At 41.3% G+C, this 24115-nt stretch overlaps 1 protein-coding gene across 4 annotated transcripts; it reads right to left on the bottom strand.

Annotated features, from left to right (window-relative positions):
• Positions 1-7234: 7234 nt before the first annotated feature.
• U2AF1 (U2 small nuclear RNA auxiliary factor 1) lies at positions 7235-23693 on the bottom strand. Of its 4 annotated transcripts, XM_056858577.1 has the most exons (9): positions 23573-23643; positions 19012-19099; positions 15934-16000; positions 13540-13589; positions 12625-12723; positions 9052-9185; positions 8827-8919; positions 7396-7466; positions 7235-7365 (listed from the first exon to the last, which is right to left on the bottom strand). In XM_056858577.1, exons 1-9 carry the CDS (start codon positions 23614-23616, stop codon positions 7310-7312), a joined length of 702 nt encoding a protein of 233 aa, XP_056714555.1. In that variant the 5' UTR covers positions 23617-23643; the 3' UTR covers positions 7235-7309. The 4 variants fall into 4 exon arrangements, with proteins under 4 accessions (XP_056714555.1, XP_056714554.1, XP_056714553.1 ...); XM_056858576.1 differs by having other exon boundaries at positions 7235-7466; positions 23573-23693; XM_056858575.1 differs by lacking the exon at positions 15934-16000 and adding an exon at positions 16752-16818 and having other exon boundaries at positions 7235-7466; positions 23573-23642.
• Positions 23694-24115: the final 422 nt, after the last annotated feature.

The following is a 24115-nucleotide window of genomic DNA, read 5'->3' on the forward strand; positions in this document are numbered from 1 at the left end:
TTTCCATTGCCTCCTAAGCATGCCTGCCCATTCACAAAAATACGTATTAAACATAAAGGATGCTGGTCTGATTATGAACAATGCACATTACAAAGTTAATACCACTCCTTCACCAGCAACAACAGCCTAAGAACATTAATTCCTAGTCATAAGGGGGAAAGGATTCTGAACAGATCCCTTTACGAAAGCGGTCCCAACAAGAATCTTTGGAATTCTGCCAGACTGGGACTGTATCCAGCATCTCCGGACTGTACCCGTTTGAAAAAGTTATCCAGCCATCGTATCCGCAAAAGCTATTTGGAACACGTTTGCCCAAGAAAACCGCAGCAGATCCAGTTCCTGAAGCCCATGCATCAACGGGAAGTGTTTCAGCAAGAGAGGGACTAAAAGGGGATTGTTTTCGAATAACATCCTTACACATTAAGTGATATTTAATTGGTTTTTTTTTTGCAGGCTGAATATCCGTACCGTGGACACCCACGAAACCTGCAGCAGTCAAAAATTTGTGACAACCGATTCGGAAATGTTGTGTTAGTCGCAACGGAAGGGCCTTTTCACCGTCCTTGGTCTGGCTTTTTCTCTCCGAGGGAGTCTCACAAGTTTGTCTCGGCGGCCCTTTTGATGTCCATCACCCCAGGGGGTGGGGGAGGAGGGGTCAGTGGTTTTGGAGAGGCCAGGCCGCGACCGACCGAGGTATCCGTGAGGGGAAAACCGAACCGGGTGGGGTGGGGGAGGAGGGGTCAGTGGTTTTGGAGAGGCCAGGCCGCGACCCACCGAGGTATCCGTGAGGGGAAAACCGAACGGGGTGGGGGGGGAGGAGGGGTCAGTGGTTTTGGAGAGGCCAGGCCGCGACCGACCGAGGTATCCGTGAGGGGAAAACCGAACGGGGTGGGGGGGGGAGGAGGGGTCAGTGGTTTTGGAGAGGCCAGGCCGCGACCGACCGGGGTATCCGTGAGGGGAAAACCGAACGGGGTGGGGGGGGGGGAGGAGGGGTCAGTGGTTTTGGAGAGGCCAGGCCGCGACCGACCGAGGTATCCGTGAGGGGAAAACCGAACGGGGTGGGGGGGGGAGGAGGGGTCAGTGGTTTTGGAGAGGCCAGGCCGCGACCGACCGGGGTATCCGTGAGGGGAAAACCGAACGGGGTGGGGGGGGGGGAGGAGGGGTCAGTGGTTTTGGAGAGGCCAGGCCGCGACCGACCGAGGTATCCGTGAGGGGAAAACCGAACGGGGTGGGGGGGGGAGGAGGGGTCAGTGGTTTTGGAGAGGCCAGGCCGCGACCGACCGGGGTATCCGTGAGGGGAAAACCGAACGGGGTGGGGGGGGGGAGGAGGGGTCAGTGGTTTTGGAGAGGCCAGGCCGCGACCGACCGAGGTATCCGTGAGGGGAAAACCGAACGGTGGCGGCCGCCACCGTTCGGTTTTCCCCTCACGGATACCTCGGTGGGTCGCGGCCTGGCCTCTCCAAAACCACTGACCCCTCCCCCACCCCCTGAGGTGATGGACATCAAAAGGGCCGCCGAGACAAACTTGTGAGACTCCCTTGGAGAGAAAAAGCCAGACGGAGGGACGGTGAAAACGCCCTTCCGTTGCGACTAACCACCCTCCCGCCCCTTGACGGGCTCTCGCTCCGTTCTCCATCTTCGCGCTACTACTGACCTGGACAGGAAGCCCCAAACGCGGCGCCGGGACGGGAGGCCGCCTGGACGGCAAAGGCCGCCGCCACAGCAGAGCAGCGCAGCCGGCGAGGCGGGCGGGGGGCGGGCTCTCGGCCCACCGCGTCGTTTGGGAAGGCACCAGACGCTGATTGGCGGGGACGGGGGCGTGGGGGGACACACCCCTCCAATGAGAAGGCAGCGCGCCCGCCCGCCCCGCCCCCCCCGCGCAGGTGGCTCCGGGTGGTGCACGAGGCTCCTTCCTTCCTCCCTTCCTGCCGGGCGGCCTCTGGTTGCGGGCGGGGGCCGCTCCTGGGAGACAAGCGGTCCTCGAGGGGGTCTCGCTAGAGCACTGGTTCCCAGCCAGGGGTCCACGCACCCCCAGGGGTCCGCGAGAACTAAATTAAGGCCCGCGGAACAAAGTTATCAACCCAGAATCAATTAATATTTTCAATTAAAAGTTCTCTATTATAAAAAAATATATTCAAACATTATTGTAAGTTTGATGTTTCACTAGCCGTTATGATTCAAGTTTGTTTTCAAATTCTCGGAATTTTTATTTTGAACCTTGGGGTCCCTGCGCCGAACAAAAAAGTCCCAGGGGTCCCTGGTCAAAAAAAGGTTGGGAACCACTGCGCTAGAAGCTGCCCGCTTAAACCAAGGCGACCCCCGGCCCAGGCCCGGGTTTCCCTGCATCGACAACACGTGAATCCCATCTGGCCGGGGAGCGGGCGCGCGAGGCCGTAGGAGGCCCACCCTGCAGAACGGGTGGGGAGCTGAAACCGAGGAGCAGACCCAGTCGCACCTGCACCATAAGGAAGCCCGGGAGTAGTCGTATTCCCATCTGACGTGTTGCCCGAGGAAACCCGGGCGGAGAGAGGTGGATTTACTATGACAGAAAACTAGCCGCGTTTTCAAAAGTTAAATATTTAAAGCAAAACAATCGAGATCAATTGGCTGGCTTTTTGCACAATTGGGATTGCTAACTTGTTGGGAGTTGTTGTTGTTGTTGTCGTCAAGTCACATCTGATTTATGGAATTCTGTAGGGTTTTCAAGGCAAGAGAGGTTCGGAGGTGCTTTGCCATTTCCTCCCTCCTACACTGTTTACTGCCCCGCTATTTGTTTAGGTTTGGGGGCTGTTCATACCAGAGGCAAAGGAAAATCTAGTTAAGAGGGCAAAGGCGATTTCTTACCAACGGTTTCCTTATGTTGCCTGCTGATCTCTGAGATCAATGGAGTGACCAAGTAGCACTGGATGTCAGGGGATGTCTGCTTCTTTAAAAAGGTGTCATAGCTAGCAGTGATGCATGGAAAAGACTGGGGAGCTGTGCTGATTGAATCCTTCCAATAAGCAGCATGCCTCTCTGGCACCTTCCGGGACATACGTGGCCATTTTGGGTGAGACACTTTGAGAGACTTCCACCAAGAAGGAAAGTGAATCATTGCACCCTTGCTGACAAGTCCTAAATCATGCCAAGTATCAGCTCATCTTTGCATACTGCACCACCATCATTCTAAGGATTAGTTAGCGAATACTCCTGCCCCTTTATTTCAGACTGTTTGCAGCAGGGGAAACCCACAGGAGTCCCATCTTTCACAGAATTCATTTTTGTCTGCCATTCATCCCACAAGGGCCCAAGGCAACTTACAAAAACATGCTAAATGTACCAAGTATGCAGTTACCACAACATTAACATGTCAGAGACCACAGCCTCCAAAAGAATACGCTTCAACCAACATACATCCCTCTGACATAAGAAACTAATCTCTTCAAAACACTCCCTCTGGTAACCATCCTGCCATTTTAAGCAAGAACTTTTGAGGAATCTGAGGAGTCCCCTCCCTCCTCTGGCTCTTTGCTTCATATCAGAAGAGGTGATGGTCCTTTGGGGAGCTTAGGTTAGCCAGGGCATTGTATTTAAAAAAAATTCCAACCGAGGACTTTCAGGTAATAACCTTGAAAGCCTTATGATGATCACTTAAGATGTGCAAATCTGACAGTCTTTTAGTTCCATTATAAAAGAATTTTTAATAGCAATTTAGTGGGGAGTGATTTAGAGCAGACAAATGGCAAACCTGGTGGAAGAGAGCACATGCAGGGTGTGACAGCCAGTGTGGTGTAATGCTAGATTAGGTCTAGAGATCAGGAATCAAATCCCAATTTAGCCTGATACTGGGGTGACCCTGGCCCAGTCATTTTTTTGCCCAAGCTACCTCACAGGGCTGTTGTGAGGATAATGTCTATGAAAGAAGTGTACACATTTAATCAGGTGAAGGCCTACAATTTGTGCTTGTGGCAACCCGGGCACATGTATACATTTAAGCAATGGGAGAAAAAGATGTATGGAAACCCCAGTAGTAGTATTTGTCCTCAGTTGCAGTTTACCACTTTTCAAAGATTAAGCTACACTTAGGGCACACATTTGGCACTTCACACAGCATATTAAGCACACACAGTATTAACTCATGTAAAAAACAACAACTGAGTCATGCACAAAAACAATTTAACCCCACTAATTGTACTGGGCATTTTAAAATTTGTAAGTTTTTGCACTAATAACTCCAGAGTTACGTCACTACATTTTTTAGTCGTGGTATCCAAAAACTCTTTTAAAGCGATGTTTTTTATAACATTTTCAAACTCTTAATACATCGCTGGGAATACATAATGCGGTAACCCCCATTGTTTAACATTTAACTTCTCAACAAAAACATATTAAATACTAAACATTATTGCTTGTTTCAAGCCTCATTGGAATGGCCGTTTTCCTCAAAACCATGGTTTTGTTTTACTTCTTCCATTAAAGCTTAATAGTGATTCAAGCTCAAAAACTGTATTGGTTACCACTTTAATCAGTGATAACATTTCCTCTAATAGGTGTCACAAAAGCTATTAGAAAGGTAGTATTTTGATACTGTTGGTATATCATAGGCCCTAACCAGGAGAAACCAAGTCATTCATAGTTCTAAAGTACATAAAATACCAGTTTATGTTCAGAGGGTAAAGGGAAAGAGTCAGATCTTTCTCTTTCAAAGTACCTGTTAAATGAAGCTTCTTTCAGTAACCCACAGAGTAATTGTAAACAGATTTAAATTCCTTCTAAGTCCACGGAGATCAAATTCCATCTAGGGTGGCACTGTCAGTCATCTAAGAAATTATGGAGCATAGTCCCATTTTCAAGGGAAAGCTATACCACTACAGGACTTACCTGCCTACCAACCAAATACTTGGACCAAAATTTATTACAATTGAAAACCCAAATTGATTAAATAAAGTTGCTAGAAAACTAGCTGTTCCCGGCTTCTCACCCTGTGTGCAGATTAAATTGATTTTTCGTCTTTGCCTGCACATGTGCCTTGAGACAATGAGAAAAGTAGCCTATAAATAAAACCCACTAAAGCCAAATCAGTATGGCATGACAGCAATAACTACCAATAATTAACTGTAGGCTCAACTCTAAAGCATTTGAAACATGCTGTTTAAAACCAACATGTTAATTTGAAAATGCCAATTTTAAAAAATACTGCTATACTAGGAATTCAGTTACACATTGGCTGCCACCCTGAACACTCTTGTTTAGAACTGTCCCAACTAAATGGAACCTAGTTTTGAGTAAACTGAATTAGTGTTCCATGCAGACTATCCAGATTATTATATATCCGGGGGGGGGGGGATGTCGGAAGGTGAAGCCATCATATGCACCAATCTTGAGGCACTCACTAGGACTGAGGAACATTGACAGAAGAAGAAGAAAAAATGGCACGATATATGATGTAAGCATTCTCAAGAATCCAAGAAAGCACCAGCAAATACAACTGAGAAGCAGCAGCACTGATAGCATCTATGGCTCTTGGCTACATGAAAGTCTTAGGTTTGAAGTCTTCAGCCACTGTCATTGCTAAGCTTTTTAGATGAACGGTGCTTTCTGTAAAGACCCCTCCCCTCAGTGAACAAAGAGGGAAACTTTTGTGAATTGGAGTACAATTTGCTTTTCCTTTTTTTTTTCCTTTCCTTTTATCCCTTAGAAGCTCCTTGATCAATTGATCTTGAGCAGCATATATCTAGTGTTGGAGGGATATAAGGACTGAAACAAATCTTGCCACTGACAATGTAGCCTTGGGGTCCCTGTCACTTAGTAAAAAAGGCATTATGTCAGTCACAGAGGCATTGGATTTGTATATTAAAAGGGATTTGTTTTTCCTACTAAGGGCCAAATTTTGATTTGTAGTACACAAACAGCATGTCATTTTAACTCACAGAGGATGTGTGGCTGCTGCTGAAAATGGAAGCCCTGAGTTGCCTCATTCTCACTAACATCTAGTAATACAAAATGTGTTACATGACATTCTAGTTTTCCACAAGCAGTAGCCAATGAAATGCATCAAGGTGATGTGTCGTGTGTTTGCATTATTAGATATAACTGGGAGAAAATAGTTATTGTAGGAGTGCTGGTTTGGATAGCAGCCACGCCACTACTGTAATGCCTAGTTCCAGCCTCATTCTGCTGTTCCACAGATTACTGAAGTAAATATGTTGGCAGCTAATCACGCTGCAAACTTATTTTTAAGACTAGGCTAAGAACCCACCAAGAGCCCCATGGCGGAGTGGTAAGCTGCAGTACTGCAGTCCAAGCTCTGACCACAACCTGAGTCCAATCCCAACGGAAGTTGATTTCAGGTAGCCGGCTCAAGATTGACTCAGCCTTCCATCCTTCCGAGGTCGGTCAAATGAGTACCCAGCTTGCTGCGGGTAAAGGGAAGATGACTGGGGAAGGCACTGGCAAACCACCCCATAAACAAAGTCTGCCTAGTAAACGTCGGGATGTGACATCACTCCATGGGTCCGGAATTACCCAGTGCTTGCACAGGGGACTACCTTTACCTTTTAAGAACCCACATCAAGTCCAATTAATCTAAAGAGGACTTGTTCCAGCAGTACTTTTACAATCATGCTGTAGTAAGGTGGTGACAACTCCTATGTTAGCTTGGTATGAGACAGAACCCTCATCCTTCACTTTCATATGCCACTTTTGAAAAACATCGAAAATGGTTTTGCATGTAAACAAAACAAAAACAAGTAAAATTTGGTACAGTAGCAACTAAACTACTCAGGAGAGCCTAGAGAATAGGCTTTAAGTCAAAAATTGGATTTATTGTAAATGCCACATTCACAGAGCACAAATTTCTTATTAACAAAAGAAGCATACATTTTTATGCAACTAAGCATTCTGATTGATTAAAGAAATGTTCTTTCCTTTAGATGTAACTAAACTAACCTAAATAAGCAGACAAAACAACAGAAGAAGGAAACTTAAAATGGCTTAAGTATATTTTTCATGTATATATTTTGTAGTTGAATATGGATGAAATTGTTAGGGTATACAATATTTTACATTATATACACAAACAATTTCATTCTTATACAAATGCAGAAACTGGCTGATCCACAGTACATTGCAATTATTATCCCAGTCACTTGTTAGAGAAATGATAATTATTCCATAAGAAACCAGTTATGCAAAACAAAACAAAAAAGAACTGTATCACTACAACTTTTTATTCAGAAGCCCATCTTTTTTTAAAAAAAATTTCATTATGAACTTGTTTGGTCAAGTAACTACAACACTTTCTTAACAGACAAGGTAGAAATGGCATGGCTCAGAATCGGCCTGATCTTTCACGATCTCTTGACCGCCTTCTATCACGCTCTCGGCCTCCACCTCCGCCACCTCCACCTCCGCCACCTCCACCTCCGCCACGACCACGATCTCTAGATCTAGAGCGGCGCTCACGAGACCTTGACCTGGATCTATGCCTGGCAGAAAAAGATGAATGCAATGAGAAATGGTTTCAGATTGTGCAAGGAGCAAGGTGTTTCAATAGGTAGGCAGTGATGGCACAAATACTGAAATTAAAAAAACATCTTATTAATCTGTTTATTAACATTTTTTCTCTTCTGTATTCTTATCCTCATATATTCTGTTTATACGCGCGCACACACCCATTTTAAAATAATAATTAAATTAAATAATTAATAATTAATTAATTAGAATAATAATTTTAAAAATCCACTATACAATTTAAGGATGTTACAACTACAAAGAACTCCCTATAGTTTTAACATAGGGAGAAGATCCCCAATAGCGAAACACCTGGAATACTTTTAGAGAAGTGCTTATCTGCTAGAAAACAAGTGAGATGCATGATTTTAGTATGGTAACAGGTTCTAAAGAAATCAACAGCAGCTAATATTATGTAGCCTTAGACCCTTCCTAGAAATTTCCATGGGTTCAAGGAGGGTAGAAAGTTTCACCTACTCTCCCTTCCTGTAGGATAATTTCCGCCAAACCTATTCCTGGAGGGTTCATTATTCCCAGGAACAGCATTTTGGAGGCTGTTTAGGGCTACTGTAGGCGAGAGTTTATTGGCAAAAATCACCCCTACTCCTTGTGCCTGCAAAAATTCTAGGCAGGATCCAAGCCATTAAGTCCTTCTTCCATGCCTTGAGAAGTCAACATTCTTACCAAGAATACGCAATCTGGCATACTTTTCAAGCAATCTTGACTTTACATGGAGACAGTCCTTTGAAATCCTGTTTTACTATTAGCTGTGTTGTGAAATTCATCACATATGTGTGTCTGATTTTGCTCCCTGCCATCTTTGATCTGTATACTCAACTGCTACATGAAAACACCCTGACTCAGTTTCTTACAGTGTCTGTCTGCTATTAATTTAGTAATTTCTGTCCAATAGCAATATTTAAGTTATTTTCATGAATATGGCCTAATTGTTTATAGGGACTATCAGTACTGATCTCTAAGTGAGGCACAGTAAGCAACAGTTGTAATAAATATCAAAATTGCTGTCCCACAACTGAATAGCTTATTGGACCAACAGGTCAGTTCTGGTAACACTTCTGCTCTTCAAGCATAAAGTTATGGCTTTACCATCTGTGCAGGAAAAAATTAGGCTGCAACTTCCATCAGAAACACTATAGCACAGCAACTTTTCAAATGCTGAACAGCCAACCTTTAGACAGACAGCGTCATCAAGAGACAAATTAGTGAAGGTGATAATATTCAGTATCACATCAATATTGCTGCTTGAACCAGAACTAAGAGAAAATGAATGTTTTTAAAAACGCTCTTGACAGCTTTCAAAACATAGATACTTACTTCTTGCGGCGGCGGCCATACAGCTCACGTCGCAACTCTCGAGAAATGGGTTTCAAATGCATAAAGTTACAGAAACCTCCCCGTGTACACTCCCTAAAAAAAAGTAATTTGGCAGGTTTTCAAGAACAAAAATGATATAGCATTTCTGCTCTCTGGAGCAACTTTGTAAATGTTATCATAGTAAACAATCTGAAAAACACACACCCAAGAAAACTGTTTAATTACCCCATTTCATATTGGCGGCAGCAAGCTTCTCTGAAGTCTGTCACAGGGGAGAGCTCAGCATGAATTGGCTGTCCATTAAACCAGCGGTTGTTCAGATCAATCACAGCCTTTTCTGCATCTTCTTCACGTCGAAACTGAAAAGGTATGTTTACAAAAATGATGCCTCTATGTATCAATGGAAACTGAACTGACGTTCAGTGTAAATTCCTGAAGCAGCTTTCTGATTTCAGGGCTAACTGTGAATCTAGGAAATTAGCTCATTGGCCCAGTCAGGTTGATTAAATAGTATGATTTGACTACACATTGACTACACAATCATCCAACTTAACATTTCTTACAGAAATTGTGAAATACTAATTTGGACTCTCCTAACATTACAAAGCAAAGGATCAATGGCCTTTTATGCATGGGTTGTTTCTGTTGCGGTCACACACACCCCGACTACTTCGGGGCTTCATTTTAATTGTGCATGTGTTTTCCGACCTTCGGAAGTCACCTTGCTCTCCCCTTGCATTTTCTCCATGCTTTCAGAACGCTGTTTTACCGCGAGTTTAAAGTCTGCCTCGATCCAAATTGAAAGTTGGTCCTGTGCATACTTGATGTCTGTTTCCCTCATCCAACCCCTCCCCTTGAAGCCATTATCAAATGCACTAGCAAGCGAATAATGCTGGAATACCATGAGGCTGCTTATTTGGTCAGTTTCACAGTGACTGTGGGTCAGTTTCAGATCAAACAGTAGAGAGAAAGCTGAAATAATCACAAACAACCTATGTGGCTGCTTATTTGGTCAATTTCACAGCAAGTGTGGGTCAGTTTCAGTTCTCGGCAGGATGGAACAGAGCAGGTCCATTTGCTGCCCTCTCTTTATAAGCCTCCTCTTATAGGCATGAAAGCTTTTTTTTTTTTGCAAGTGCAAGACTACCGATGGAATGATGAATGTCACAAATGATCATGCAAGTGTTTTATGTTTTTATGACCACTGCATTGAGTTACACAGAAACAAATCAGTCGGGAGGGGGGTTTGTCCAGACCATTGTATGCTTTGGATGTAAAATGGCCACTGGGTACAGATCAAATGAAAGAATCTTGCTGCAGGGCTGGTGGGGACTGGTGATGTATTTCAAAAAAATACACCACAGCCAATTACAAAGCAGTGTTTTCAGGGGGAGGGATTGCCGCGTGGTTCAGAAGCTTGGTATTTTAGCTGGGGATGCATAATGGATCATAAGGCACTTCTGAATTTTTTTGGGGGAATAAGCCCCTGTGCATAGTGTTCTGAGAATTCGACTGCGAATACTATGCAGTTAGAGAACAGCAGATCCAGCGGAAACAGACCATGCATAAAAGGCCAAAGTTTTAACCAATCTAAGAGTTGGTTTGGAAGTATTACATCAAGAGGATATAAGAATTTTATTAAAATACTTCAGATTGTATTATGTGTAGTGTGACTGTTTAGAGCTGAACATTTTGCAGTCTCTACAAGAGAATGAATGCATTATAGGTGAATGAGGTACACTTTTTAGTTCAGCAAGGTTCTGACTGAAATGTACTATTACTTCTACCCACATGGCTGCAAGAGAAATCAGCAGGTCATCTGAAGTCACCCAAGTTCAGCTTTGCAGGGGAAAATGAGGTTGTGTGACCCCCAAGTCACACAGACAGGTAAATGTAGCATGCATGTAGACAAAACTAGGCAACAGAATTGCTGGCAAGAGATTTCGGGGGCCTTAACAGTGCCAGAAAGTTCAGTACTTTCTCCCATAAACAGAATTTGTACAGAAAGATCAAGATATTAGAGCAGGATATTTCAGAATGGGATCCTAATTTTTATACTACAGTAAACTAAGAAAAGCAAATTTTTCATTTTGTAGTTTTAATAAATTTAAAAGTTTGTAGAAGAAATATTCAATTTTCACTTCAACTGACTTTTAAAAATAATGTTTTATGCAAGGTGCATAACAATTAACACTAATGCACATATTAAAATCTTACATGTGTTGAGTAAGGACAAGAAGAGAAAAGCCCAGTAAATTAGGTCTGAGTGGCTCCATGGGGTGTACATGTGGCCTCTGAGTCCATTGAGAACAGGCAGAAGGAGATGGCCTCCGGAGGCCAGGTCTACCACAGTGGATTTTAAACCTTAAAGAGGGTTTAAAGGGCCATGGAGACCCCACAGTCCAGCTGGGGAGTGCTCTGTCTCAATCTCCCTCCCTCCTTGATCCTGTTGTTTACTTGAGGCAGCTGGTCTGCAATGAGTCCGCCCCTTTAAGCACCCTTTCAACTTTAAAGGGCCATTACTGAAACCTTTAAAGGGCATTTAAAGAAGCTGATGAGCTGTGGACCAGCTGAGGCATGTTCCCTTCTCCCAGTCACAGCTCCTTCTGTCAGCCTAAAACCCTAAACATTTCCAAAATTCCAGGAGATAAATTTGTTGCTCCTAGTACTTTGGGGCCCTGACCTGGATGGCCCAGGCTAGCCTGATCTCGTCAGATCTCAGAAGCTAAGCAGGGTCAGCCCTGGTTAGCATTTGGAAGGGAAACCACCAAGGAAGTCCAGGGTTGCTGTGCAGAGGAAGGCACTGGCAAACCACCTCAGTTAGTCTCTTGCCATGAAAACCCCAAAAGGGGGTCGCCATAAGTCGGCTGCGACTTGACGGTACTTTACACACACACAGTATTTTGGGACTGTTTTAAGTCATTTCAGGTATCCCTGAGCAAAACAAAATAGGGCATTTTGAGTTTCATATTAGCTCAAGAACATCCCTAGATATTAATTAAGCTCTGCCTCTCTAAGCAAATATGAATAGCATGTTTTAACAGCATCAATCCACAGACAGTCATATTTAATACTTTTGATATGTGAATATAGATCTAGCCACTTTTTTTGTATATCTCTTTAAATTCTTTCATTTCATTTGAGTCTGTTAGAGTTTTATTTTATTATGGAAAGAATTTTAATAAAAAACATCCTCTTTGCAAAATGATTTGCAAGGAAAAACTAGGGCATATTTCAAAGCATTTACCAAGCAGCTCCAATTATGAACCATACTGAGTTGGAAGTATAAAGAATTTATATTCATAATAAAATACTTGACTAGTCTGTAGCGCTAAGGATAGTCTTCTGTGCCCAAGTTGTAATGCATAGCTACTATGCAGTAGATTGAAGTACAGGATGGGAACTGTACATTCCTACAGTTTCCCAGCCTAAAGCTTGGAAATACATGTGCAAAATTCGGTTAGAGGATCCAAACACAGACCCTAATATTGTACTACTCCCACATTGCTCTCCCTTGCTGGACCAGGATAATAATTCAGGATTAAGTATCCAAAACTATGGTAAACGTGCTCTAAGAACAAAAAGAAGTCTATTTTTCATAGAGCAAAAGTTTAAAATAATAAAAAGGAACTTTCTCTGTTTTTCATGTTGGGCTGACTGGATTAGCATTTAAAAATATTTACATCTTTATGCAATAGAATAGTTTGGGTATGCAAGCATTCCACATACTTTTTAAAATACACAATGTAGTACATCTTCATTCTGATCAACACACTCAGATTTGTCTTTATATCGTACCTTAACATATACATTTCCAACCAGATGATCGCCAAGATTATCACAGACATTCATTTCCTCTACTTCACCATATTTTTCCTCCATTTCTGTAAAGACCTCCTGAATTTAAAACACACACAACAATAATTTGATCTTTTTGTAGTTTATAGGCAAGCATATAAATTGATGCTATTCACTGCAAATTTAACATGAGGTTAATTTAAGTGCTGAGGTAACTGTTACCTCACATCTAAAAATAAAACTTAATTGTAATCTGTTAGGTGATGCTACAGCTCAGAATTCTTGTGTTTGATTAAAGCCATTCCTCAAAATCACACCAAGTGAAGAGCCCAAGTTCTTCAGCAAGCTTCCTCCTGAACTCTTCCACCTGCACATCCATCATTATTTTATCATTCCACACCTCCTGCTTCTATCTATCTTGTCCAATTGTAAGTATTCCTTGAAGAGACCATGGGCTGGGCCCAAACTAGCCCTTGGACAAATGGAAAGCACTTCTGCTTGGGGGGGGGGCTGTTCCTGCACTTGCCCCCCTTCCCTTGAGCAGCATTTCCCCACGCTGTATTTTATGCTGTTCTAAGAGTCACTTGACTCCCAGAAGCAGCTTTATGGGTAGTACCGGTGGGGGGTGGGTGGGTGGGGTACAGAAGATAGATATGTTCAGTTACTGAGCTCTTTACCTGTATTTTGGATCTAATGCTATGTTACTTCTATGTACCATAAAGTGGCAACAGAACACCATTATCAAAGTGTTAAAAACAGTTCCTTACACTGGAAGGTGAGACTGAAACCACTCCTGCATTAGTTTTCCTTTGTCTTCAAGAGAAGCTTCAGAACTTTTAATTTCTATTACAATGAGTGTTACCTTATGTTCACATTTACACAAAGCTTTTCAACGCATTATTCGGTTTAACATACCTCAAAGAATTCATCATAATGCTCCTGCATTTCAACATCGCTCACAGCACCTGAAAATACCAAGTCATATTAGTTAGAGTCTCTTATAACTATAACTATACAAAGGACTCTGAGCACATCACAAAATATTTAGATAAATGTCAGAAGAAGCCGTCTACTGGAGTAAAACATGTGTAATACACAGCTAACCGTTATGAGTAAACCATGAGCAATTCTGCAAGTCCCTAAAGAAAAAAGATCACAGCAGTTTTTTAAAGCTTTTATAACAAACAAATTTATGAGAAACTGGCTTAATCTAAAGAAACTGATGTGATGATGATTAGCTCCAGCTGTCTTAATTTTAACGCAGTAGGTTTTCGTAACCACCTTTGAATTACCAGGAATCAAATAAGGAGCCAGTAAGACATTCTATAAAAGAATTTCAAGTAAAAAATTATTAATTTTAAAAGCAAATATACTAAAATTTGTTTTTGTAATTAAAACTGCTCACAAACCATACATTTACTGAATACCTTTATTATGCTAACACATTTTTATTCCCTCAAAATGCTAAACTAGATTGTTGATTTTTTCCCCTAGTTTGCTTATCATGCAATTTTAGTTATTTCTTTCTTTCCTTAGTTGGCATTTGCCAGCAACTAGTTCACCTTTTCATATGAAAGCAGGTGAAGGCTTTATTTATTTCAAAGCAATATGTTCGGCAAAAACTGATGGTTCTGCAGCAGCTAAAAACACATTAACGCAATTTCAAAACTAGTTTCATTTGTGGCCATCTGATAAAAGGCCTAATCAAATGGAAAACTTTAAAGCATATCCTGTAGACCTTGGAAAGCATTTCATTGTTTCATATAAATATATTTTACAAACAGGAATCTGCAATATTCTAGGATGGGAGAAAATGGATTTTTTGATACATCTTTTTCCACTCATTCAATGAAAACAAAGAAAAAAACCAGACAATTGGATCTATATCTGTGAAACTATGGCTACACTGGTGTGTACACTATAATTAAAATGGGATACATGTCAAATTACACTCCAAATATTGACAGATTGTGTTCTTAAAACCTTCTAAACTGCATTATAAGCTTTCAAAACTATTAAATTATCCCAAATTTCCCAAATCTGCTACAGAGAGTCCCATAGTTATCCATATTCTCATATATGTGCCAACAGCAAAACTGTGTGGCAGTATTTGAAAATTTGTTTTCTGGAAGATTGTTGTTGCCATATGTGAGTATACTGAACCTTAATACAACCATTCTCCTGCAAAAAAAACCCTAAGCAAAGCAAATTAAGTGATGGTGAAGTATCAGGCTAAATACACCACCAGAAAACTATTACTAGCTGCAACTGATGCTACTGGAGAACATCCTTGGGAAACAGAATAGTTAAACAATGTAAATATTTGCTTGCCAAATTTTCTGTAACATAACATGTTCAAACAGCCAAAAAGCTGTTAGTTTGTTAAGCGTAATTAACATTTGACATTATATTTTAAACTCTATGTTTGAAGGGGTAAAATGACTTTTAATAAGATTTGCTGCTGTAATTACATTTGTTTAAGCCAGTGATTCACTTGGCAAATTAATATCAAACAGCTCCACTGAAGACCATGCAGTTCAAGTATGCCTTAGTTACCAAATTGGTGGAAACTTTAGCCCATGCCCAGAGCAGGACATACAAATGCATACTGTTTAGCAGTGCAAGGAGAAACAGCACTGTAAACAGATTTTGCATAACTGTGAATTCCCTAACATTGCATTGTTTAACTGTGTCAAGAGCAAATCACAAGCTCAGTTCTTTATCTTTTATTCACTTCTACTGGTGTACAGTAGACAAGTAGATTTTTGCAATTCAGAACTGTACAAGCATTAATTATCAGTCTGAGATAATCACATTCTCCCTCCCCATGCTATATAAAATACCACCAGTTAACAATTTCATATTTTAAAAGAAAGGAATTAATTTTAAGTATCCTTATGTAGAGATGTCAAATGATTTTGACATCTACACAGCTGGAAAGGTGCTTGAATTAAATATGCTGATGACCTAGTACAGTATTAAATATATATCAAGAACACTGAAATGATGGGAACTAGTGGCAGGCATGGGACTGACAGCAGTGGCTTAAGGATACTTTTTAAAGTGTCCTTTTAAAAAAACATATATAGATATGCTATATATAAATATGCAAAAAGGGGAGGTAGCCAAAGTTTCAGAAGAAATAAAATTTCTTGGCGTAAGGAGAATCAGGACAAAAATTCTTGAGGCAATTAAATTAAATGTGGTCAGTTTGCTCCATTAAACTAAAAATGGTAGACCAGCTTCAGTTGACACTGAGCTCTGACAATCAAGCCCAGGGAACCAGTGAAGGAACTTGTATGAACTTACAGCGCAAACCGTCAGCAGACTGGGAAGAGTTTTGAGGGTTACGGTAAATGTTCAAGAGGGCAATGGTCTGAAATACAAAACGCAACAACTTTATATTATGGAAAATAAGTTTAACAAGAAACTGGTTTCCTTGTGGTGATGACTTTTAGCTGAGTCTCAGTGCTGAAAGAGATAATGTTATTTATCCCAAAAAGGGAAATATGTGCCACGCAACTTGTGAGTCTTCTGAATCACCCTAACATTAAAAAACAGAGATTTCACAATACTTATTATTGCATTTATTTAAATGGCGAACAGCACCTGAGAACTGCTTTTATACTCAAGTGCAAAATTTTATTTGAACCTTAAATAATAAATATCCCTATTACATAAAATTGTCAGGAATCAGTCTCTGCTGTAACACACAATAATAATGTCATGAAATCTCTATTCTCTAAGAATTTTAAGGTGAAACAAACCCAAATTTAACTTACCGTATATGGCAAAAATGCCTGTACCTTCGGATTAAAAAAAAATCAAGACATTTGATAAATGCCCAGTGCTTACTTTTTAGAGGGTAAAAAGGGAACATGTGTTTGTGTCCTCACAGAAAAGGTTTTGAACCAAGAAACAGTCAGTTTGTCCTTACTGACCACCACTCTTTTTGCACAGCCAAAGGCATTTAACAGATTCTTGATCAGTATGTAAGAGTTCCGTCACTTGTCCTGTTTGCAACAGCTTTATGTCAGCAGCTCAGAAGCCAACATGATTTTCTCATATTTAGGAATGGGCTCTTTAACACCATTCTTTAAAAAAATTTCTCCAACTGTGGGACTTACAGTGTGAGCCGTCAGCCGTCTGTGCACTGTTTTGGGGATTACGATAGATGTTTTGAATCAAGATGGTCTGCGGGGAAAAAAAAAATAAAAAGGGGAATTCTACTGGCTGCTGTGCATATAATAAGACAATTGCAAAGAGACAACTTTTTCTGAACAGCTTAATACTCCTTTTTATTCAAGTGGTATGCTATTTTCTTCTCTTCGGTATTTGCTCAGTGTCTTGAAACACCAATTAAACAATCATATCATGAAAACAGTGCTTGATTTCACCAAGAAGCCGCTCTATTTGGCTTATCTAAGGACGTATTCTTAGTTCAACTTCCCAAAGAGGAATTCGTCATACACTCTTTATGTACTTTGTAATGCAGATTTCTAATTTTAATCTAATTTTAACCCCATTCAGTACAGAGGCTTATAAAAAGTGCTGCACAAAGCCCACGGCACAAAGCACCATCATATCAAAAGGTCACAGCCACAAGCAATATGTCTCCCACTTTCTCTTATGAAGCATTTTCTTGGTGGAATTTCTGTTTAAATAATATGAGTTTCTAAGTGTCCACTTTTTGTAGATCTTTAAAGACATATCCTTTCAGCCTTTGTGCTTTCTACTTGAAGAATTTGCCCAGGCAGACTTGAAACCTTACATTTGTATCGTTCTTCTTAATATCAAGTTGTCTGAAAAAACAAACCATGTTTAAGTTAGTAATCTAACATCTCATAGTTTTAAAGTCCATATTAGTGTAAACTGCTCAAAGTTATTCAAATACTGTTAGTTTGCATGAACTTTCATTCAAACTGAACGTACTGCTTTATTAAAAGAAATCACTAATTTCAGACTCTGTTTCTTTTTATAAAACCAGCCAGTTAACACCTAGTCCATAGCCATGTATCTGGACAACTGCTATCTAAACTATTTCAGATTTACAATGCTTCCACTGACTGTTATTCTCAATATTCTTTGTTCATGTTAGCTAGCAAAAGTCTCTACAGCAATCCCCTAACCCTCAGATATCATAATCACAAGTTACAGCCATAGTTTGTTCAGTGTCTTAACATCCCAACAAGCCTAACGACTTGATTTTATGCCAATAGGTCACCATAAGCTCAAATTCAACTGCTTCATGTTATCTGGACTGAAGGCTAGCACAACCTTCTGCATATATAAATGGGATACGTATATTAAGAGACAGGTCTGGCCAGCATATTAGTAAAAAATGCCAGAAAAAAGCTACAGAAGTTCTGTGATTCCACATCCAGAGGGAATAAAACCCTCTAGTCACAATTAGTGATCCTTACAAAGAGCTGGAAGCAACATTAAAAATTTAACTTTCATCACAACCAGCTTAAATGTGTAAATGCTTGGTTATATACTAATTTATTCATTCTAAAAAGCAATGAAGCAAAATCAATAAGCATTAATTTACAAACCTTCATTCACTTGAAAATGGTCAGCTACGAACTCGACAAATCACACTTTAAAAACTATCCTGTGCCTTTTGAGAAGTGATATTTCAGAATTATAGAAACAGTATTTTCTAGTGGTGACACCTGGCCTTTGGAATGCCCTCTCACTTTAGGCTCATCTAGCACCTACTTTACTGTCCTTTAGGTGCCAAACCATTTTTTACCAGGGCTTTTAACTTTTTAAAACTGTTTTTACAGCCTTCTTCTAGTCAGTGGAGTGCATTATAAATATCATTTTAATCTACTGAATACTGTTTTTATTATTCTTATGTTGCTTTTAAGATTGTTTTACTTTTAACTTTGCTAGCCAACTAGAGTAAGTTTCTGGAGAGGCAGCTAAGTTTTCTGAATAAAGTTTGTTATTGCAGGAAAATGAGTTGGGATTTTGTCTTTTGTGTCATTTCACAGAATTCTTTTATTAGGTAAAAAATTGAAGATTTTGACCACACTTAAAGAACAACAACAACCCTATACATCTGTACCAACAGAGTTAGGTGCAGCGCAGAGAATTAACTATTTGCCATACCAAATATCACTAAAGCAGAATATCACACCAAAGGTTATCACTGGCTGACCTCTAATCCTGGTGAACGTAGGGAAACATTTCCTGTAACCATTAAAGGTGAAAAGACTTTTAAAAGGCAGGTGGGATAAATAAATGGCAACCTCAAGATAAATCTATAAACAAACTTTTAGAGATTTGGAAGTTTTATATCAACAGATCTGAAGCTCTGAAAGTTATGCCTACATTAGCAGTTGTGTGTGGCAGTTTCACAGACAGAAAAATAATACAAACCTGGCTAAATGTTGGTTTATTGTGAAGTCGAGAACACCGGTCTCCATGACGACATGCTCCAATTTTGAAATAAAAAGAACAGTTGACTCTGAAAGCAAAAACAACAAGATCATTGTATGTATTCAAACTGGCAAAATAAAATTACATGTTTTCCAAGCAGTGCAATGAGGCTGCTATTAGGCAAAATTATCCAGAAATATGATTATTGTTGTAAGTGAAGGATTTAATTATGAGCACATCCTGTGCTTTGTGTTGCATCAAATATTCATTAAATATGTAGCTTTTCTCTTTCCAGTCCAAAATTTTCCCTTCTGCGAATTCCAAAAATAAGGCAACTCGGTAGCTGATGTTTCCAGCAGTGGAAATCAGACCAGTTTAATTTAGCAAAAAAGATACCTTCAAGATTTAAATTTATTTGCATTTTAGAAGCTATCATGAAGATTGAATTCAAATAATATCACAGGCCTGTCTGTAAGAGGCACGCACTACTCTTGCTTCCTCACTCACTCACTCTTCTTTCACAGAAGGGATTACAGAGGGGGAGGCAATGTCTCAATAAGGTTTAAAGTATAAATTTACATGTCTAAATTCTAAAATACACTGCACTTAAATCTGGATTTATACTTACCTGTGTAACAAACTGAAATGCTACTACTAACCAACCCTTTGACCCAAACTGAAAATGACTAGAGATATCATGATTTTTAATGTGGTTCGAAGCAGTGAAAAATTTCCTGCCATTGCAAATTCCATCCTTGATTCTAAACGCAGAGTAGCAAAGACCTGCATTAACTGTAACCAAACCAACCGCATCTGCACAAACTACAAACCCCATAATTTGGACACGCAAGTAATTATTAGAAAAAGGAGGGAAAATCAACTTGCCAATATTATAATGCCCTTTTATACAACTATGATGCAGCCTTAATTGGACCACCGTGTACAGTTTGGGCTGCCATATCTTAAAAAGGATACTGCAGAGGTGGGAAAAGTACAGAAGGCATCCAAGATGATTAAGGAGTTGGAGAACCTTTTTATTAGGAAAGAGTGGAGAGTCTGAACCATTTCAGTCTAAAAAAAAATGGGTCAGGGGACAAGACAGAGTTTATAAAATTATGCATGGGTTGGAGAAAATGGATTTTCTCCCTCTCCCATAACACTAGAACTCAGGGACACCTAATGAAACTAATGCACAATAGGCTCAGAAGAGATGAGAGGAAACGGTTTTTTACTCAACAGGTAATTAAATTGTGGAATTCACTGCCAGCAGATGTGATAGCCACAAGTGCAGATGGCTTTAAAAGTTACATACATTTATGGAGGATAGGTCAATCAATGGCTACTAAGATTGGTACCACTGTTTGCTGACCCTCCAGAGCAACTGGCTAGCTGCTTTCCGAAATGCATGCTGGACTAGATGGACCACTGCTCTGATCCAGCAGGGCTTTTATGTTCTTATCTAGTAAGGAAGACTAAATTACCAGCTATATACTGCACAAGTGATTAACGTATTGGTTTTGATACCTAAGTCTAAAGCATTTTAGAATCGACAAACTCAATAACGTTTTCTCTACACCTCACAGAAACTGTTCTTGATTAGTGCAGCGTTCTATTGAGTTATAGGAATTACAGTGAATCATCTAGTTCAATAGTGTCTGAGATGGATCTCCAAGGCCTCTAGCACAGAAAAATCTTCACCAACACCTGCTACCTGAGGTCCTTGAACTGGAGCTGCAAGGGATTGAACTGGGCACCTTCTACATTCAAAGCTCATGCTCTAACAAGAACCAAGGACCCTTACAAACTAGTACTGATTATACAACACCTTCATAATAAACCTGTTCATCACAGACTTGTCAAAATATAATTATTCTAGCAGTCCCCAAGATGTTCCTACTGGAACCTGTGGTCTATTAAACCAGCATTTCACAGCTGTAAATTATATTACTTATTTCAGGAATAACTATTTTAATGTATATCAGTTGTCTTAACATATTGTCATCTCTGAATCCAGAATGGTGTAGACTGCAAGCCATAGTAAATTAAAGCCCAAATAAATATTTGGGGTTAATTTCCTTTTCCCTGATCTAAAACATCTAGATTCTTTCAATTTAAAATGTAGGTAAATTTAACAAGATGGTACTTCTATCTCTGATAGATAAGCTCTGTGGTTGGATCCTATGACTCCTTTCTGATAAATATTCATTCAATGGAGAAAGACATCTTTTAAGGGAGAGTGACATTTTCTGATCGAGGAAACCTTCCTCCAGGACGCGAACAATCAACTTAGTTGAAAGGAACCATACAATTCAACACAGAGTTTTTAGATAGTAAATTGCAACCTCATAAGGGGCATAATCATACTTCTACCCTACTTCACAGTGGGTAGCCGTGTTAGTCTGTCTGCAGTAGTAGAAAAGGGCAAGAGTCCAGTAGCACCTTAAAGACTAACAAAAATATTTTCTGGTAAGGTATGAGCTTTCGTGAGCCACAGCTCACTTCTTCAGACCATCTGAAGAAGTGAGCTGTGGCTCACGAAAGCTCATACCCTACCAGAAAATATTTTTGTTAGTCTTTAAGGTGCTACTGGACTCTTGCCCTTTTCTACTTCTACCCTACTTGTAAGCCTAGAAATGCCATGTTTTAAATATGGGATAACCAGCATTTGCTAGATCCTGCAGTTCAGTGACAGTTGTGACAGTTCAGAATTTACACTGTCACTTCAGAAAGATCCTTTTTTCTTAGTAGTTTAGTGTTCTTTAGAAACTTGCTTAGTGGGGAAGTACTTTTCAATCCATAAATACAATTTAATATTACTTGCAGTCTGCACACTGTTTATTCCCCAAACTCCCTCTAACAGCATATTGATCTACCTAAATCTATTACACCAAATAGCTCTGCCTTATAACCATATTTTACTACTTTCATATTTTGAGGGAGAAAACAGAAGAGACAAAGTTAGAGTGATTCTCATGCACTGGACCCAGAGTCGCTTGACCTGAATCTGCAATGGTCACTATGCAGGACATTCTTTCCATCTTCCTCAGCTTGGGCCTGGGCATACATGTGTATCAACATGTTGCCAAACATGAATGAGAATTTTATTGACTTAGATTTTTACGCCACCTCTTTGCAGTCTTGCTCATGGCAGTTTACAATTAAAATAATAAATTATCAACGTAAGTACAAGCCATTAAACCAACGCTTGTATATGATGCCACTTGCATTTTTATATGTAAATAGGTACATTTAGACTTGCTCGGCACAACATCATTATGAGCTCCTAGTGTGATCCGCAAGTCTCAATCATACCAAGACCAGCAGTGAAATCCTAAGGACATTTTCCTGAGAGTAATCCCCACTGAGCCCTGATCTGGATAGTCCAGGCTAGCCCAATCTCAGCATATCTTGGAAGCTAAGGAGGGTCAGCCCTAGTTAGTACCTGAAGTCTAGGGTTGCTACACAGAGGCAGGCAATTGCAAACCACTTCTGAATGTCTTTTGCCTTGAAGACCCCATAAGAGGTCACCATAGGTCAGCTGTGACTTGAAGCCCCCCCAAACTCCCACTGCATACACTGGAATAAGATTTTAAGAATGCCTCTTTAGGATTGAACTGTAGAAGACCGAGTTTCAATTCCCGAGTTTCAATGGTACCAGCCATGTACCTCAGTGGGTGATCTTCAGCAAGCCACTGTCCCACCTAAGATTCCCTTATAAGGTAGGATAAACTAGAGAAGAAAGATATACGCTGCCCCACGATTTTTTGTAACGTTATTAACATATATACCATGCTAATAGGTGGAGTTTTTATGGTGCACTGCAGTTTTTGCCCTCAACCCGGGGCCAAGTAGAAGTCTGTCCAAATATGCACGTCGCCCCAAAGGGGAATATGTGGGGAATAACATGCACTGGCATATGCGGGGAAAGTTTACAGTCCTCTCTGCTTCGTTATAATCTAATGGATTGTGGAGAACGGAGGGGAAACACTTTCTTTTTTTTTATTGCGGGAGTGAGCAAGAGACTAGATAAGGGGCAAGGAAAGCAGCAACGGAGCAGGTGGGGGAGGGGGGGAGAGAAGCGGAAGTCGCCGCTGCCGCCGCCATTAGCGCCTTTTTTTTCCCCCGGAAGGGAACGCGCGCGCCCGTCGTGAGCGCCGCCTGCCGCGCGGTTTCTTTTTTCCAGACGGGGGGGGGGAGGGGAGGGTGTGCGCGTGCGCGCGCCGGCAAATTCTAACCGGGAGCGCCGCTGAAGTCCGCACGAGGGAGCCGCCAAGCAGCTGCAACGCGAACAAGGGGGCCCGCAAGGCCCGCGCGCCTGAGGGTTTCTGTGGGCAGGAGGGAGGAAAGCAAGCCCTCCCCGCCCCGCCCCCCCACACTTGTCCGCGGGCCGCAAGAGAGAACAGGCTCCTCGTGGGAAACTATTGTTATGCCTGACGCCCCCACCCCACCCCCACCAGGCCGTTGTCGGAGGCCGCCCCCATCCCCGCCCGCCCGCCCGCCCGCCGTCCCTTCTGTAGAACAGGATCTCGGCCCTTGGAAGGCGGGGGAAACCGCCACTCACTTGTCTTTCTCGGTGCCGAAGATGGAGGCCAGATACTCCGCCATCTCCCACAACCCGCCTTGCCCAGCCGACCGCCGGACACCTCGGCACCCAGAGGCTACGTCACAGCGCCGCGCCGGAAACGTCCCCCACCCCACGCTCTCTAGAACGATCGAATTCCACCGACCAATCACAGTCCAAAGGTCGGGCTGCGGCGGGATATGCTGCGCATGCGCCCAAGACTTGCGTTCTTTCTGTCGTTTCAGTGTTTCTGCGTAGTCCGCCATTGCGGCGCTTTCCGTTGAAAGTTTATTCCCGTTCCATCCCCGCAATGTCACCCTTTCCTGGTGTTGAATTTGATATATTTATTTTTAAAACAAATAGACTTCCAAGCCACTCAACGTATGTAAAATAATGTATATACTTAAAGTTGAGAATTTGCAATATTATGAATTTTTGGACTGTGGTTCTTATACACATACGGTATGTCTGAGAAGTATGGCATATCATTTTTCCATTCCAAGGCTAATTCGGTATAAGGCAGCTTCTTGTGACTAGTGGGGG

This window comes from Euleptes europaea, chromosome 12, assembly GCF_029931775.1.
Source record: "Euleptes europaea isolate rEulEur1 chromosome 12, rEulEur1.hap1, whole genome shotgun sequence".
In the NCBI taxonomy this organism is placed as follows: domain Eukaryota; kingdom Metazoa; phylum Chordata; class Lepidosauria; order Squamata; family Sphaerodactylidae; genus Euleptes; species Euleptes europaea.